The 15,444-nt window shown below is 44.2% G+C and overlaps 1 protein-coding gene across 8 annotated transcripts; it reads right to left on the bottom strand.

The window, feature by feature from the left end:
* Positions 1–417: 417 nt before the first annotated feature.
* Positions 418–10,987, bottom strand: Zfp639 (zinc finger protein 639). Of its 8 annotated transcripts, none has more exons than NM_001161818.1 (7): positions 10,662–10,701; positions 8,059–8,250; positions 6,797–6,867; positions 5,899–5,967; positions 4,112–4,222; positions 2,007–2,141; positions 418–1,719 (listed from the first exon to the last, which is right to left on the bottom strand). In NM_001161818.1, exons 4-7 carry the CDS (start codon positions 5,954–5,956, stop codon positions 566–568), a joined length of 1,458 nt encoding a protein of 485 aa, NP_001155290.1. In that variant the 5' UTR covers positions 5,957–5,967; positions 6,797–6,867; positions 8,059–8,250; positions 10,662–10,701; the 3' UTR covers positions 418–565. The 8 variants fall into 8 exon arrangements, with proteins under 8 accessions (NP_001155290.1, NP_653102.1, NP_001343554.1 ...); NM_144519.4 differs by lacking the exon at positions 10,662–10,701 and adding an exon at positions 10,519–10,659; NM_001356625.1 differs by lacking the exon at positions 10,662–10,701 and adding an exon at positions 10,519–10,659 and having other exon boundaries at positions 8,059–8,242.
* Positions 10,988–15,444: the final 4,457 nt, after the last annotated feature.

Raw genomic sequence — 15,444 nt, 5'->3', positions numbered from 1 at the left:
GTTTTATGCCTGCTATCCCAGCACCTGAGGGGCTGGGGCAGACTGATGACAGTTTGAAACCAGCTTGATCTGTAGGGTGAAACATGTCTCAATGCAGTTCTAGCTGTCAGTAATCCCAGTTCCAGGGCATCTGCTACCCTCTCCTTAGGCCTCCATGGGCACTGCACACACCTGGCGTGCTTGCCATCAGGCAAACACCTCACATAAAATAAATTATGAAAAACTACTCCACCTCCCCCACCACACAGACGTACCCTACTCCTATAGCCTACTTCATACAAGGTTGTCTTGGGTTTAAAAAGACAAGACAGTAGTTCTTGTAGTCAGTTTCTTCAGTACCCTTGTTTCCATTCAGGAACTTGGAGCACAGGTAAGAAACTGAGTAGTAGTCACTAAAAGTGGTAACTATGACTGTCATGCAATTGAAAACACCACCATTAAGTATAATTATATTCTGAAAAATGCAGTGATGCCAGAAAACTTGTCAAAAGTATTTCAGCTTGCCCATTTTTAACATTAAAAAAAGAATTTATTCCTTTACATAAACATTACGTAAAGATCACGGTCAGGTAGTCTCATGGACTTGAAGGTGACCGAGTAAGTCCCTTTCGTTCCCAAACCTCATCAAGCACTCACTACATTTATGAGGCAAGTCAGCTGAATGCTTGAAATCTAGATGAATTTTAAGATCGTCAATTTGTCCTGTTGAATATTCACAATATTGGCATAAGTAAATCCCTTCAGATAGATGTGAATTTAGATGCTTGCAATATTCCAACATGCTGGAAAAGCCCTTCCCACAGTCATCACAAACATGAGGGAATATTTTAGTATGCTCGATAGCCACGTGTCTGTTGACATTTGTGTGAAGTCTGCTCCGAAAGCCACATACTTGACACACGAAGAAATTTTTACATTTGTCAAAGGTGATCTTGCTTAAAAGGCTGCACTGCCCATGGCCACCACTGCCACACTTGTCACTCAGCTCAATCAGTCTGCGAGCGTGCTCGTTGACAACGTGGCTGTGCAAGTCCTCAGGGTCCCCTGTCTCGTGCTCACAGAACTGGCACAGGTACTGCTCATCACGGCTATGCTCCTGGAAGTGCAGGTAGAGCTCACTGCTTGAGGAGAACTGCACGTCACACTGCTCACACCAGTAAAGGTGGTCGCTGAAGTGCGTGTCTGCAATGTGCTGGCTGAGGTTCTCAAAGATCACAGTCTTGTAATCACAGTACTTACAGATGTAGGGGTCTTCTTCATGGAGTTTGGCGTGTTCAATGAGAAGCATGTTGGTAGAGAAGCTTTCCTTACACACCCGACACACATTCGAGTCAGTGCGCTTGTGTTTCAGGATCACATGTTGCTTTAGGTCAGAAAAGTATTTACTGTTAAATTCACAAAGTTCACACTTGTAGAGACCACTGCTGTTGGCTCTCAGGAGAGGCCACTTCTGTTGGGCAGTCACATTCAAAGCCTGGCCCTTGTCAAGAATTTTACAGAGTTTAGCTGGTGGTTCTTCATCGGCCTGGTCTTGGAGGCTCTCAGAGGAATTGTTCTCTGCCTCTATATCATAGTCTTCAGAGATTGCATGAACTTCTACAGCAATTGGGACGTCTTCTGAGGTATGAACTTCTATAGGGCTCTCCTCTTGAGTATGCTGATGCACTGACTCAGGTGAGGCACATTCTTCATCACAGATCTCAACTTCAGTAGATTTTTCTGAAACGAAGAAAACCCACAGTTGTAGTACTGTACTAAATAAGCCCCATTAGAAACAATCATTCCATTGTTGAAGTCCTGTGCTCAATACACTCATTAGAGACAGTAGCCCCACTGCTGTCACACTGTGCTAATAAAGCCCCATTAGAAACAGCCGTCCTCACTGCTGTAGCACTGCACTTAATAAGCCTAGTTAGAAACAATCCTGTGAAAGGAAGTTACAGTATGTGCTGCTTTTAGCTGATCTGAACCAGAGATTCTAAATGCTATGAATGAGTTCCCCTAACCTGTGGAAAAGACAGTGTGGTCTAGAATCCTAAGCACAGGGCTGGGAACCAGGTAGCTCTGATTCCTGTTTCTGGCCTTGGTTCCATCTGCAAATTTGGGCAAGTCATTTGCTGTCTCAGGATCAGAATCATCATCTGTAAGAAGAATTTGGAAAAACATTTTATATCAAAGCATTAAGAATCATAAAATATTATTTTTTAACAGCAATAGAAACTAACAACTTAGACTTAGCCTTGAAAGGACATATTACTTATTATAGATTGCTAAAGACATTGAGAATATATCAGAATAACCTGCACCCCACTGCCTTTGTTTATATGTTCCTTATATTAGAACACACTCTGAACATCCTAAGGAGCTTAAGGTACTGAGTGAGATTGAATCAATATTCCTTTACTCTAGTCTCATTCTCTCCAACTTAGCACAGAAACTGAAATAAGGGTCAACAGAGAAACTGGACGGCAACATGTGTGTTTTAATAGACTTTGTTTTTAAAAGAAGAGTTTTAGGGGAAAAATTGTGAAAATAGTATAAGGTGTTCCTAATACATCATAAGCATTTCCCTACTATTAATTATTTATATGAATATGAGGCATTTGTTACTATTAATAACTGACACACGACTACTGGTGCCAATACATTGTTAGTAATGGAAGCCCATACTTCATTCAGACTTAATTGGTTTTACCCAGTGTCATTTTGGATCCCATATTAAATTTAACCATGTCTCTGTAGGTAACTGGAAACTGACTGTTCTAAGGACTACTTTACAGACATTTTGTAATGTCCCATTAATGAAATTTACCTATTTTTTTTTCATGACTAGATTATAATTATGAGTTACTGGAGGGCAGAACCCTAGGGTACACACTGCTGAACTGCCCCTCCCAACCTGGCATTTTGGTTTCTATACTGTCTTTCTCCTACCCTTCTCCCTGGAAGTCACTGTGAAGCCCACACTAAGAAGTGGAGCGTTGTTCCCATCTCCCTAAGGAAGAACACTGATATAAATGGAATTCTTTTGTGCAGACAATTTTTCTCTTCTATCCCTATATATTCACAATATCATTTATAACAGTATAGATTCATGTTTTCTCAAATTACTTCAGTTTTGGCTATTTGGAGCTTTCCTTTTGTCTTCAGTGCTGAAGTGGAAGCCAGGGCCTCATGTGTGGTAGACAAGCAATCTGTCAGCTGAGCTCCAGAGCCCTCAAGAGCACCTCCAACTGGCTCTTGTGCTCCTTTAGTTCATCCATGCTGCCTGTCATTTTGCTTTTTAATATTTCTCTATTTTCCAGCACCACAAGAGAATCCAAACACATCTTGTCTATTTCCTTCCCAGATCTAGAAGCAGCCATGTCTGTAGGGGCCTTAGTTCCTTGGTATTATAAACCAAGATCTGGACATAAAATGTGCTCACTACTATGATACTTCTTTTAGGCCTCTCAACTAAAAAAGCACAACAGCTTTGTGAATAATTCCCACAGGTGTAAGATGCAGGTCTGTGAGCAGGTCTGTGTGTGAGCATGCGAGACAGTTCTGTGTCAGACATGGGCTCTCACTTACGACTTTGTCACAGATGGGAAGCAGCAGCGGGTGCATCTTCTTACCACTTACTTACCAGCGCTCTAGAAAGGAGCAGGCGACTGAAAATGTGAGACTGAGGGACACCAAGCAGCCGCTCTCCATCTTTCCTTCCCCTCCATCAGCACTCCAGGCTGAGACAAGTGGGCAAGGTGCTTTCTAACACTTGACTACCAACACTCCACCTTTACATCACGTCCCATTTGTATCAACTCTTAGCCAACTAAAAAGGACTTAAAGAGTTTGCTTAAAAATGGAAATTACTAATTTGATTTTTAAAGCTTATTTTTTTAATTATAACAATTAAAAATGTTTTCCTGTCTTGAAACCATAAACTCGCAAACTACCTTTTCGGATAGTTCCCAAGAGAAAATACACAAAGGCAGCTTTTGCTTATTTTTCTGTAGTACTACAAAGGAGTCGGGTCTTGCATGGTAAGCAGAAACTTACCCACACTGAGTCATCCCTAGGTTCTGTAAAAGCAAGTTACACAGAGTATTCAGGAAAACAGGATACATACCTTTGTTGTCAAAATATTTTAAGTCTGGCTGTCTCATAGAGCAGACACTGTAACAGTGATCAGAAAAAATCCCACTGACTCCATCTGCAATTCTGCTTATTCCAGAAGAATCTGAATGCAAACAAAATGAAGACAATTCCCAGCACAGTAGAGACATGAATCTAATGATGCACAAGCTTGCATCTTTTGTTTCCTTTTTCTCCCAGTGTTAAAGATTGGACCCAGTGCCTTGCACATGCCAGGCAAACCCTCTACTCTGACCTATACCCCTAACCCACAGTTCCATGATTTTAATGAGTTTCAGTAGCATGTTCTCCTGCTTTATGCCTCGGATCAAACACTACCATTCAGCTTTAAGTGGGCCGCTGACTAGACTGTAGGAGAAGTCAAGGCTGCTGCATGCCTACAGTGTCGGACTGCAGAGGCTAAGGTGGGTCAGCAGGGAGTCAGCCTGGGCCAAACAAGACCTTAATTCTAAAATGGATTCAAATAATATAAGAATAAAAACTTTATCTATTTTTAGAAACAGAAACTGTCTGGCAAGATGGCTCAGATACTCTGTGGTAGAGGACCTAGTTCAGTCACAACACCCACAGGGTAGCTCACAACTGTTAACTCTTTCCAATTCCAGGGAATCTGTCGACACCAACAGGCACAGGCTTGTCATATGTAATAAAGTACTAATATATGAAACAGTGGATTAACTACACAGTATTCTGTGAACTACCAAGGCATGCCACATCGTGCCAAGAAAGCATAATACATGAGGAGAAATAGTCTCAAAAGCAGAGATGGCTTCTGAATAGCAGCCATCCCAAATGCTACCAATAAGCAGCAGACAAGGCTCACTATACTCAGAGGGTACATGGGCATGGAGCAAGCTAATAGGTATATGTGAAATGGTCCTAGATGTCCTGAAACTTGCTCTGTAGACCAGGCTGGCCTCCAGAGAGCAGCCTGCCTCCTGATTGCTGAGATTAAAGGTGTGCATCACTGCCATCTAGCCTCTCCCCTGACCCCCTTTCTTTTTGAGGCTGAGTTTCTTGTAGCTTAAGCTGGCCTCACTCGATCTTGCCTGTCTCCACTTCTCAAGTGATGGGATTAGATGTGAACCCAGGGCTCAGGTATGCTAGGCAAGCATTCTATCCATGGAGCTACCTCTCTAGCCCAGACCTCCTCTTATCTTAACACAGGAGAGCCACCTCAGTCACAGATTATAAAAATCCCAATGAAAATTGAGTAGAGAGATGTCTCAGTGACTTAGAGCACTTGTTACTCTTTGCAGAGAACCTGATTCAGTTGTAACACCCAACTGATGGTTCACCGCCATCTGTAACTATAGTTCCAGGGGATCCAATGCCTGCTTTTGGCCTCCCTAGACACCAGGCATGCACATACCCATGCAAATAAACACACACACAAGATTCACAGTTCCAACAACAGTGTATAAGATACAGCTGCTTTTCCTCAATGCAAACTACTTTCTGTTGAAGTTATTGCTGCGCCTGAAGCACAAATTATGACTCTGACAGGCAAAATCCAATTATTCTACATGAAGAGGAAGCTTGGAAATCTAGTTAGAAGTATTTCTAGCTCACAGAGAGGAGACGAGTAGAATGCAAAGTTGTAAAGCATCTCTGTAGCACTCCATCCACATAACAACATATACCGAGGATGTAGTTTGTGTTCTCATCTCAGTAAATGGTCCATATTCTTACTTATGCAAAAATTGATGGGAATAACAAAAATCCATCACTCTCTCAAAAATAATTTAATTATAGACTAACCTGAATAGCGAGAAGGGTGTAAAGTCTTCCTTTTTCTTTTTTTAGGATATTCATTCATATCTTTTCAATCTAAAAAATGAAGAACATTTTAACAAACATGGTACAATAACTGGTATTACTATAAAAATTCTTTTGAGCCAAAGAATTTATTAGCAATAAGAAATCTTGGCGGAGGGGTGCTGGAGAAATGGCTCAGCAGTTTCTAAGAAGACAGATAGCTCTTCCAAAAGTCCTGGGTTCAATTCCCAGCACCCACAAGACAGCTCACTACCCTATAATTTGACTTCCAGGGGATCTGACTCCTTTCTATGGTCTCCAAGTACAGCAGATATGCATGTGGTGCAAGACATCCATCCATCCAAACTATTTTATAAAGGAGTCTGTGTGGACCATGAAAACAGACGTCAGAAGAACAACATTGCACAAGGCCTCGACTGAAAGCATTCTGCCTTCCAGACAAGCCTAGACTATGAGACCCTATCTCATAAGACAAAGCAAACACACACCTTTTAGTCCCAGAACCCAGAGGCTGAGACAGGCAGAGTTCAAGGCTAGCCTGGTCTACATAAAGAGGTCCAGGCCAGCCATGGTTACAAAGTGAGACCCTGTCAGACACACAAACAAGCCATTATGCCTGTAGGCATACACTGTCTACAGATTTCAACCTAATGATGGATATTTCTCCTTAAAAAAAAAAATACTTGTCTCTATCAATGTAATGGCTTCCAGAAGAAAAAAAAAAGTGTTGCACAAAATCTTAGAACGTAAGTAATTTTCCAGACAGAAGAATCTTATGAGGTCACGTTCAACATTCTACTAAGTGTAGCAAGCACCCCAACAACTAAAGCCCATGAGACATTAGAAAATTTACTAATTAGTTTGGCTGTACTCCACTTACTTGGTATAACTCTCAATACTGCAGTGAGGAAAATGAATTACAGGCAAGTTTCCACAAATGACAAAAAGTGCCTACAAGTAAAAGAGACCAGCATTCATGTAAGCAATAGTACCACCAAGTAAGCCATAGCTCATAGGGAAATCCTGCCACATCTTAACTTACAACAGACGGAATGAACTCAGGCATCTTCCTTATGCTTTCTAAACTTTATATATATATATATATATATACATACATACACACACACTATATGTATGTATGTAAATATCCAATCATATATGAAAGTTCCTATTTCTCTGAAACAAATTTACCTTTATTTATAGTCATAGCTATATCTTGATACCAAAATCACAGAATAAGTCTGTATTAATTTTTGCAATCATTAGAAAAAAAATATCACAAATGGCTGGTCAAAGTAGCACACGTTTAATCCCAGCACCTGGGAGGCTGATGCAAGCAAATCGCTGTGAGGTTGAGGCCAGCCTGGTCTACACAGTAAGCTTCAGGCCAGGGCTACAAAGGGAGACCTTGTCTAATTCAGATAAATATTACATATTTACACACATACATTATATTTAAAAAAAAAGTAGAAAGTCAAATATAGAACCATACACCTAAAAGTGTCCAAGTTTTTACACTTCAGTGCTAATTTACTGAATATCAGCTACATACCAGATAGTATGTCTTCATTCACACAGGTTATATATCTATACCTTGCCAGAACTGTTGGTTATATCTTGTTATTGATAAGTAAACTGAGACATAACAGTCAAGTCAGCTGGATTAAGTATATGTGGTAGGGTTAGATTTGACCAGAAGTCTAACCATTTTTAAAGTCCATGCTTTTCAACTCATTTTAGTTTTAGAAATAAGCACAGAAAAAAGGTGACCCATTAACCTGAAATTAAAGCTCCCCTCTCCCCTCAGCTTAACATCTGTCTGCTGCTGCAGATGGCAGGGAGGGAGCACCCTCATCACTGCCTTTACCTCAATCCTTCCTTTTTAGTTTCTTGACACAGGGTCTACTTACATAGTCCAGTCTAGCCCTGAACCCTATTGTGATACTGTCCTAGCCTCCTGAGTTTTGGGGTACCCCAGGCAAATATAAGATGAATCTTTTGTTTCTGGTGGAAACCTCCCCAAAGGGCACTTGCTACTTCTATGTCATGTGATCACACATTTATTAAGTGCATTCTTATTGCTTATGCCACCTTCCCAACAATCCCTGGAGGAACACAAAAGGGCTCCCTTATCAAACTCACCTCATTCTAAGCAAGGAAGAAACCAACGCCACTAAAGTCCATTACGACATAGATGGCACACTTGTCTTCGGAGCTCTGACATCAGGTAACTAACTGTGCATGTGTGAACCCTCCTTCCATGCTGCCAGCAGCAAGCTCATCTTGCTTCAAGTTCTTAAGCACAAGCAGGAGGGGAGGTGATAATCTGAAAAACTGACAGCCATACTCTTACAGAAATGTTAGATAAACAGACAAAATGCCTCACCCAACGCCATAATCAGCTTTCTTTGGAGACACAGTTTCTTATAGTCCATATTCTATCATATTCTAATAGGTAGAACACAACTGTCAAGAGAATATCTCAGGTTGTTCAGAACGTGAACAAAAAAGTAAGAAAAGGAAACCAAGCACGGGATTACAAGTCCTTAACATTGCCATTTGGATTTGTCTTGTCACGTGAGGAAGGTGGAGGAGAGTGTGACTCCTCAGGATTGGACATCACCAAAGGTTCCTTAAGACCACTCACAACCAAGAGCTGTCAACCAGCCTTCACCCAGGCAAATAGAATTGGATTTGTGTATGCACAAGTGCCTTCATAAAGACATCGGGAGTGTCCACAGGACACAGGAATGTCGCGAGTCCTGAGGACTGGACTCAGGTCCTCAGGCAGCAGGGACCTTACTCACTGGGAAATGAGCTGGCCATCTTGTCAGCTTGAGAAATTTGACTTCTTAATGAAATGTGAACCATAAAAACTCATGCTCACTAGTTATCCTTTTAAAAAGACTGTTAACTATCTGAAACGTATCCTTCCCCAATTATACACAGGTGTCACTGTAGAAAACCAGGACATTTGAAATTTAATCACCTAAAATCCATTCACTCAGGAAAAAAAAAAGATAATATCGTGGTGATATATCCATAGTTTATAATTTATCATTTAAAAAAAATTTAAGCCTAAAGTGGTGGCACATGTCTTCAGTGCCAGCACTTGGGAGGCAGGGGCAGGCAGATCTCCGAGTTTGAGGCCAGCCTGGTCTACAAAGCAAGTTCCAGGACAGCCAGGGCTACACAGAGAAACCCTGTCTGGAGAAACTGAGTATTGAGACCTACACCTTTATCCCCAGCCCTCAGGCGGTAGAGACGGAGGATGTCTCTGAGTTCTTGACCAGTCTGGTCTACACAGTGAGTTCCTGGCCAGCCAGAAGTACATAGTGTTTGAAAAAAAAATTAATAGACGGGATGTGCTAATTCTGAATTTATATTTATGTTTGGGGTTAGGCAATTTGTTGTTAAAGGCATACAACACTACTGGCTTGCTCTCCACTTTTTGAGATAACATTGAAGACAGAAAAAAAAATCCCATTTTAAAAAGGCCCAACTGCCCTCTTCCACATCAACAGCAGAGCTCAGTGGCTCACAGCTGACATCCCAGCACTCAGGAGGCTGAGGCAAGATTACACATAAAGTCTCTTGTGTCCTAAAAACAAAACAAACACATCACCCACACAGAGGCATCTTGGCACCTGGAACCTTCACAACACTTAATAGTGCTTCCCATAGACAAACCTTTTCAAAGGTTTCTCATGAAACCTCGGATGTCTTCACACAATGCCTAGACACTTTTTTTGTTTGTTTTTTTCGAGACAGAGTTTCTCTGTGTAGCCCAGCTGTCCTGGAACTCACTCTGTAGATCAGGCTGGCCTTGAACTCAGAAATCCGTCTGCCTCTGCCTCCCAAGTGCTGGGTTTAAAGGTGTGCGCCACCACTGCCCCGCACCAAGACATATTTTTAAAAGGCTGTTTTCGCGCGCATGTGTAGTCCGAGATGGTGTCTGATCTGGAGGCAATCATGAACCTACTCCAACTGGGTGTTCTCTCCAGCACCCAGCACCGAATTTTTTGAGACTGGGTCGTTGCGTTTTGAAGACGTTTATAACACTTTATTTTTTCACCTCCATTAAAACAAACAAACAAAAAATATTTCCAGGGCTCAGAAGGCGCTTACAGCTAAGCCAGACGACCTGGGTGTCTTCCCTGGAACCCGCAAGGTGGGAAGAACAGCCTCTTGGAAAGTTGTCCTCTGACCTCTACACTTGCGCCATGGCACACGTGCGCATGCATACACGCAATAAGCACGTACATTTTCAAACAGAAAGAGAATTTTCCCGTTCTAATTGAAGCCCGGCGTGGTGGCACACGCCTTTCCGGCTAGCCTAGGCTACACAAGTCCCTGTCACAGATTACAGGAATTCGAAGAGCGCTGGTCTGATTGGCCTCTCCTGGGAGCCTCTGTCCGTGAGGACTCAGGGCCGGGTCCCCGCTGGACTCCAGCGTCTCCCGCGGGAGCAGCCTCCTGCAGGCCGGCATAGGCCCCCCCGCCGCCGAGTCCACCCGAGCGGCCGACACGCACCGGGCCGGGCAGGCCCCGCTCGCCCCGCGGCCCTCGCTTGGCACGCAGGCCCCGGAGGCCGGCCCTCACCTCACGTAGCAGCGCAGCTCCGGCGAGACACGCCCGGATGATGGGACGGAGGGGGCTGCCGGGCCACCGCCCGCGCCCTGCCCAGCCGCCCGCGCCCTCCCCGGCCCTGCCCTTCCCTGCCCGCCAGGCCCAGCAGCACTCACCCCGTCACCCCGCGCATGCGCCACAGCGGGCCGCGAGAGTAAAGATGGGGGACGGGGGGCGGGAACCCTAAGGATGAGGGCGTGGCCTGAGCATGGAGGGGGCGTGGCTTCATGCTAAGGGCGGGGCCTAACAGCAGGACAAGGAGAGACTAGCAGTGCTGTCTAGCGTCCCCTACGGGCACATCCGGGCCGTGCCACCTTCCCCCCTGAGGTCAGCGCTGTCCCACTCATCGGTTTCCTGGAAGGCCGCAGTGATCGATCCTCAGGGTCTTCAGGATCATTAGTGTTTCACGCATGGTGGTTGTCCTCAAATCCCAACATCCGGGCTAGATAAGTCCAGGGCCGAGAAAAAACGCGATGTGACTCGAGATGGGTCCTCAGACCACACCCTGGGTTCTTGAAGTCTTGGGAGATTGGAGGTGGAGTTAGAGAAGGGAGAGCTGAAAAAATGGCTCCCCCCAGTTAAGAGAGTTTTATTTCTCTTCTAGAGAAAGCATGCACATGATAGTTCACAAACGCCTTTACTGTAACTCAACAGCAAGGGATGTGAAGCCTCCGCAGGCATACACACCTCCCCATCCCCCCACCTAAATACAAAAATAAATAAATCCTAAAAAGAAGACCTGATGGAGTGAACCGAGGTTATCACAAAGGATTGCATTCTGTCATTTAAATCCTTTTCGTACCTTGACCGTCAATAAGCAAAGGATTAAATTAGATGAGCATAAATAACTGTGAACATTGTTTTTGAATTATCCCTCGGGCTGACAGTAGATTTCGGTGGTTGTCTGTGCTTGGCAGGGTGAGTGCTGAGGTGTGAGCCCTCAGCGTTACAAGCAACAGTCCAGAGTGCGGCTGTGTGTTTTCTTTCTCGCTCCTCCTTCAGTGTTAAGAATGGAGTCCAGGGGCTGGAGAGATGGCTCAGCTGTTAAGAAAACTGGCTCTTCCACTAGGGGATTCAGGTTTTATTCCCAACACCCACAATGAGGTTCACGTCTGAGCTCACGTGTAAATCCAGTTCTAGGTCGCCTGAAGCCTTCTGGCTTCCATGGGCGCCAGGAACACAAGTGGTGCACAGACATACATTCAGGCAAAACACTCATACAGATAAAAATAAAATATATATATTTTAAAACATTTTTAAATATAATCCTAGCTCTCATCCACTGAGCTGCCCCACCCCAACCCCCTAATCTGGGTGAGAGTTAAAGAGGTTTCAGTACAATTTGTGAGTGTTTCTCGGTTTTGTAACTAAAGCCCTTAAGGTTCAACTAATTGTACGTGAATAGCTAAATCGAGTGGGGTAACTTATATCCAAAGTCACTTGCAAAGTCCCAGCCACGGTTCGTGTGTCTCACCAGCCCAGCGCCCTGTTCTTGCTGTCAATCACCTGGTATTCAGCCGGTTGTCACTGACACCCTCCCCCAACCCCATCACCACGCCTGGGGAAGTCCAGCTGTGCGCTTTGGAGAGACAGCGCCTTTTTGTGAGATTCAGTTTGGTGACCTCATAATCTGTAGGCATTCTCCTCTTAGACATGAATATTCAGGCACACCAGTGTAACCCAAAAGGAGTAAGAGAGGGTTCGCAGACCTTCTTTATTCCTAGTATACTTAGCATCGGGTACAAAATAGGGAATTGGGGCCTGATTGATTGAAGACTGTTGAATTTATAAAGATGCTGCCGGCGGCTACGGGTTTCTCGCTGTGAATCTAGTAGAGGACACAAGGGGGAGCCATGCGATCACTGTCAGTTATAGGGTTTCTCAGGCTTGCCCTTGAGTTTGACTTAATTCTCCTCTTGCCTGCGTCACTAGAAGGGGAGGGGGGAGAGACTATGTCATGGTATTTAGACAGCATGCATCATTGTTTTCAGGGCTCCCCTTTCCCCCTCCCTGGCAAGATGTGCAGCTATGTAAAATCTTGAAAGCCCTAGGATAACATTTTACAGGAATATTTAACCACCATCCTCCCAAGTTTTTGATACAGGTGTGTCATAGCTTAAATTTTTCCTGATCACAGAAATGTGTGTTATACAATAGATAGTAGAACAGAATTGTACTGGCTAGTTTTGTGTCCACTTGACACAGCTGGAGTTATCACAGAGAAAGGAGCTTCAGTTGAGGAAATGCCTCCATGAGATCCAACTGTAAGGCATTTTCTCAATTAGTGATCAAGGGGGAAAGGCCCCTTGTGGGTGGGACCATCTCTGGGCTGGTAGTCTTGGTTCTTAAGAGAGCAGGCTAAGCAAGCCAGGGGAGGCAAGCCAGTAAGGAACATCCCTCCATGGCCTATGCATCAGCTCCTGCTTCCTGACCTGCTTGAGTTCCAGTCCTGACTTCCTTTGGTGATGAACAGCTACATGGAAGTGTAAGCCAAATAAACCCTTTCCTCCCCAATTTGCTTCTTGGTCATGATGTTTGTGCAGGAATAGAAACCCTGACTAAGACAAGAATGAAGAAAGAAAACCACCAACTCCCACAGCCCTGAACTGATTCCTTGGATCTGTCTTTCCGTGACTTTTATACTTGCATGCACATAGATTTTTCTCAAAATCAGATTATCATTATGTTAAGTGGCAGGTTTTTTCCAGTTATATATTTTTTCGGAATATAAACATTCCTGATGCAATTAAAATGTTAATGGTACCTTACAGTTACTGCGAGTGGTCATATAAAAGTTAAATAGTGACGTTTAAGTTATTTGCACCTTTTTCAAAGACCTTGCCAAGCCAGGCATAGTGGTAAATTACTGTACTCCCAGCACTTAAGAGGCAGAGGTTGTATTAGTGTTCTCTAGAATAACGGAATTTGTGGAATATGAATACACACACACACACACTGTGTGTGTGTGTGCAGGCTGCACTCCAACAATGGCCAGCTATGAATGGGAAGTTCTAGAACCTAGTAGTGGCTCAGCCTCATGAGTCTGGGTGTTTCAGCTGGCCTTTGTAGAAACTGTAATTCTGAAGAAGTAGGCTCCAATGGATGTGCTGGCAAAGTGAATGCAAGCAGGTAAAGAAGAAGGTGACTTCCTTCTTCTGGTATGTAGGCCTCCAGCAGAAGGAGTGGCCCAGATTAAAGATGTGCCTCAAGATCTGGATTAAAGGTGTGTGTCTTCCAGCCTCAAACTCTGGGTCAAAAGCTTGTGTATACCAGCCTCAGGATCTGAAATCCATGTCTGCATTGTAGTCCATTCCAGATATAGTCAAGTTGACCACAAAGAAATGTAGGCTTCATTTTTTTTTTTTTTTTTTTTTTTTTTTGAGACAGGGTTTCTCTGTAGCCCTGGCTACCCTGGAACTCACCATGTAGATCAGCCTGGCCTTGAACCTAGTCAAAGCCTACTTTTAATGATGGTTCTTAAATGCTTTAACCTCCCTTCTAGCCCACCACCCACCGGAGGTAGTAGAAAAGAAAGGGTATTATGATACCAGGGAAGAAGACCTGTTTAGAAATTGTTCTTTGGAGCACATCCAATCTGTGTTGTCAGGAAATCTGCAGCTCAGTTCACTGGAGTCAGCATCGGCAGCCCAATCCACTCACAAACACTCCACAAATATACCAGCAGTCCAGTTCAGTCGTGTCAGGATAGCAAACATGAATTAGTTCAAAAGTGTCCAGGGCAGGAAAAAGGATAACAGGAGTAGAGAGGGCAGGGAACTGAAGCTAGAGAAACAGAGAAGTCTCTAAGGAGCCAGAGACCAGACCACAGGCTCTGGTCGCCAGCAGGGTTCCAGAGAACTGTCTTCAAGATTCCAGACCCCAGGCCAAGAGCTGTAACATTAGCTACTGTTACCGGACCAAGGAATCTCTACTTCTTAGCCGACACAACAGCTGTAATAAAGAGTCCTGCAGGAAAGCTGTAAGAACACTCTTGCTGCCCCCACCTGCCTGCTGCTGTCAATCACTGCTGCTAAACGCTGAGAGAAACAAAGGATACCAAAAAGGCTGGCACTGGACGAGCTTTCTCACAGCCCACCTAGGTAGGGAGGGCAAAGGGTCTCCCAGCCAGCTGACTGTGAACCATATTACAAACTATCAAGATTAGCTAGGTCTGGTGACATAAGCCTGTAAACTCTATCCCTGGGGGGTGGGGCAGAACATCACTTGCAGAATGCTTGTTGCATGCCTATGTTTACGTGACTACAGTCGATGACAGTCTCTACCTACAAGAACATTCAGAATTAAACAAGGGTTACCGGCACTGGGGTGGGGGTGGGGGTGCAGGTTAACAGGTATCTTAATTAGAGTTTCCATTGCTGTGAAGAGACACCATGACCAAGGCAACTCTTATAAGGGAAAATATTTAACTGGGACTAGCTTACACTTTCAGAGGTTCAGTCCTAATGGATGTTAATACATCATGGCAGAAAGCATGGGAGCTTCCAGGCAGACCTGGTGCTGGAAAAGAAAGGAGCTGAGAGTTCTGCATCTTGATGGGAAGGCGACCAGGAGAGACTGGCTTCCAGACAGCTAGGAGGGTCTCAAAGCCCACCCCCACAGTGACACACTTCCTCCAACAAGACCACACTTACTCCAACGAGCCCTGCCTCCTAAAAGTGCCACTTCCTGGGCTAAGCATATTTAAACCACTACAGGCTTCTTGGAGAATTATTAGGAATTAGCCAAAGGACAAAGAGGAGGAAGGCTGCTGGCCGCTGGGAAGACAGCAACAAAGGCAGCTGTGCTTCACCAGTGGCCTAGATTCATTCCTGCTGCTGAGATGAACTAGAATTTAGCTCACAGTGAACCTCCCCAGGCCTCTAACTGTATTAATCATGT

This window comes from Mus musculus, chromosome 3, assembly GCF_000001635.26.
Source record: "Mus musculus strain C57BL/6J chromosome 3, GRCm38.p6 C57BL/6J".
Lineage (NCBI taxonomy): Eukaryota > Metazoa > Chordata > Mammalia > Rodentia > Muridae > Mus > Mus musculus.
This window is presented reverse-complemented; position numbering and strand designations above follow the sequence as displayed.

Bases quoted from the DNA above. Each gene is read 5' to 3' on its own strand.
- Zfp639 (NM_001161818.1), bottom strand. From the start codon at position 5,956: ATGAATGAATATCCTAAAAAAAGAAAAAGGAAGACTTTACACCCTTCT. The intron at 4,223-5,898 runs GTTAGTCTATAA...GTTTGCATTCAG, and splicing joins ACACCCTTCTCGCTATTCAG to ATTCTTCTGGAATAAGCAGA. The intron at 2,142-4,111 runs GTATGTATCCTG...TTCTTCTTACAG, and splicing joins AAAATATTTTGACAACAAAG to ATGATGATTCTGATCCTGAG.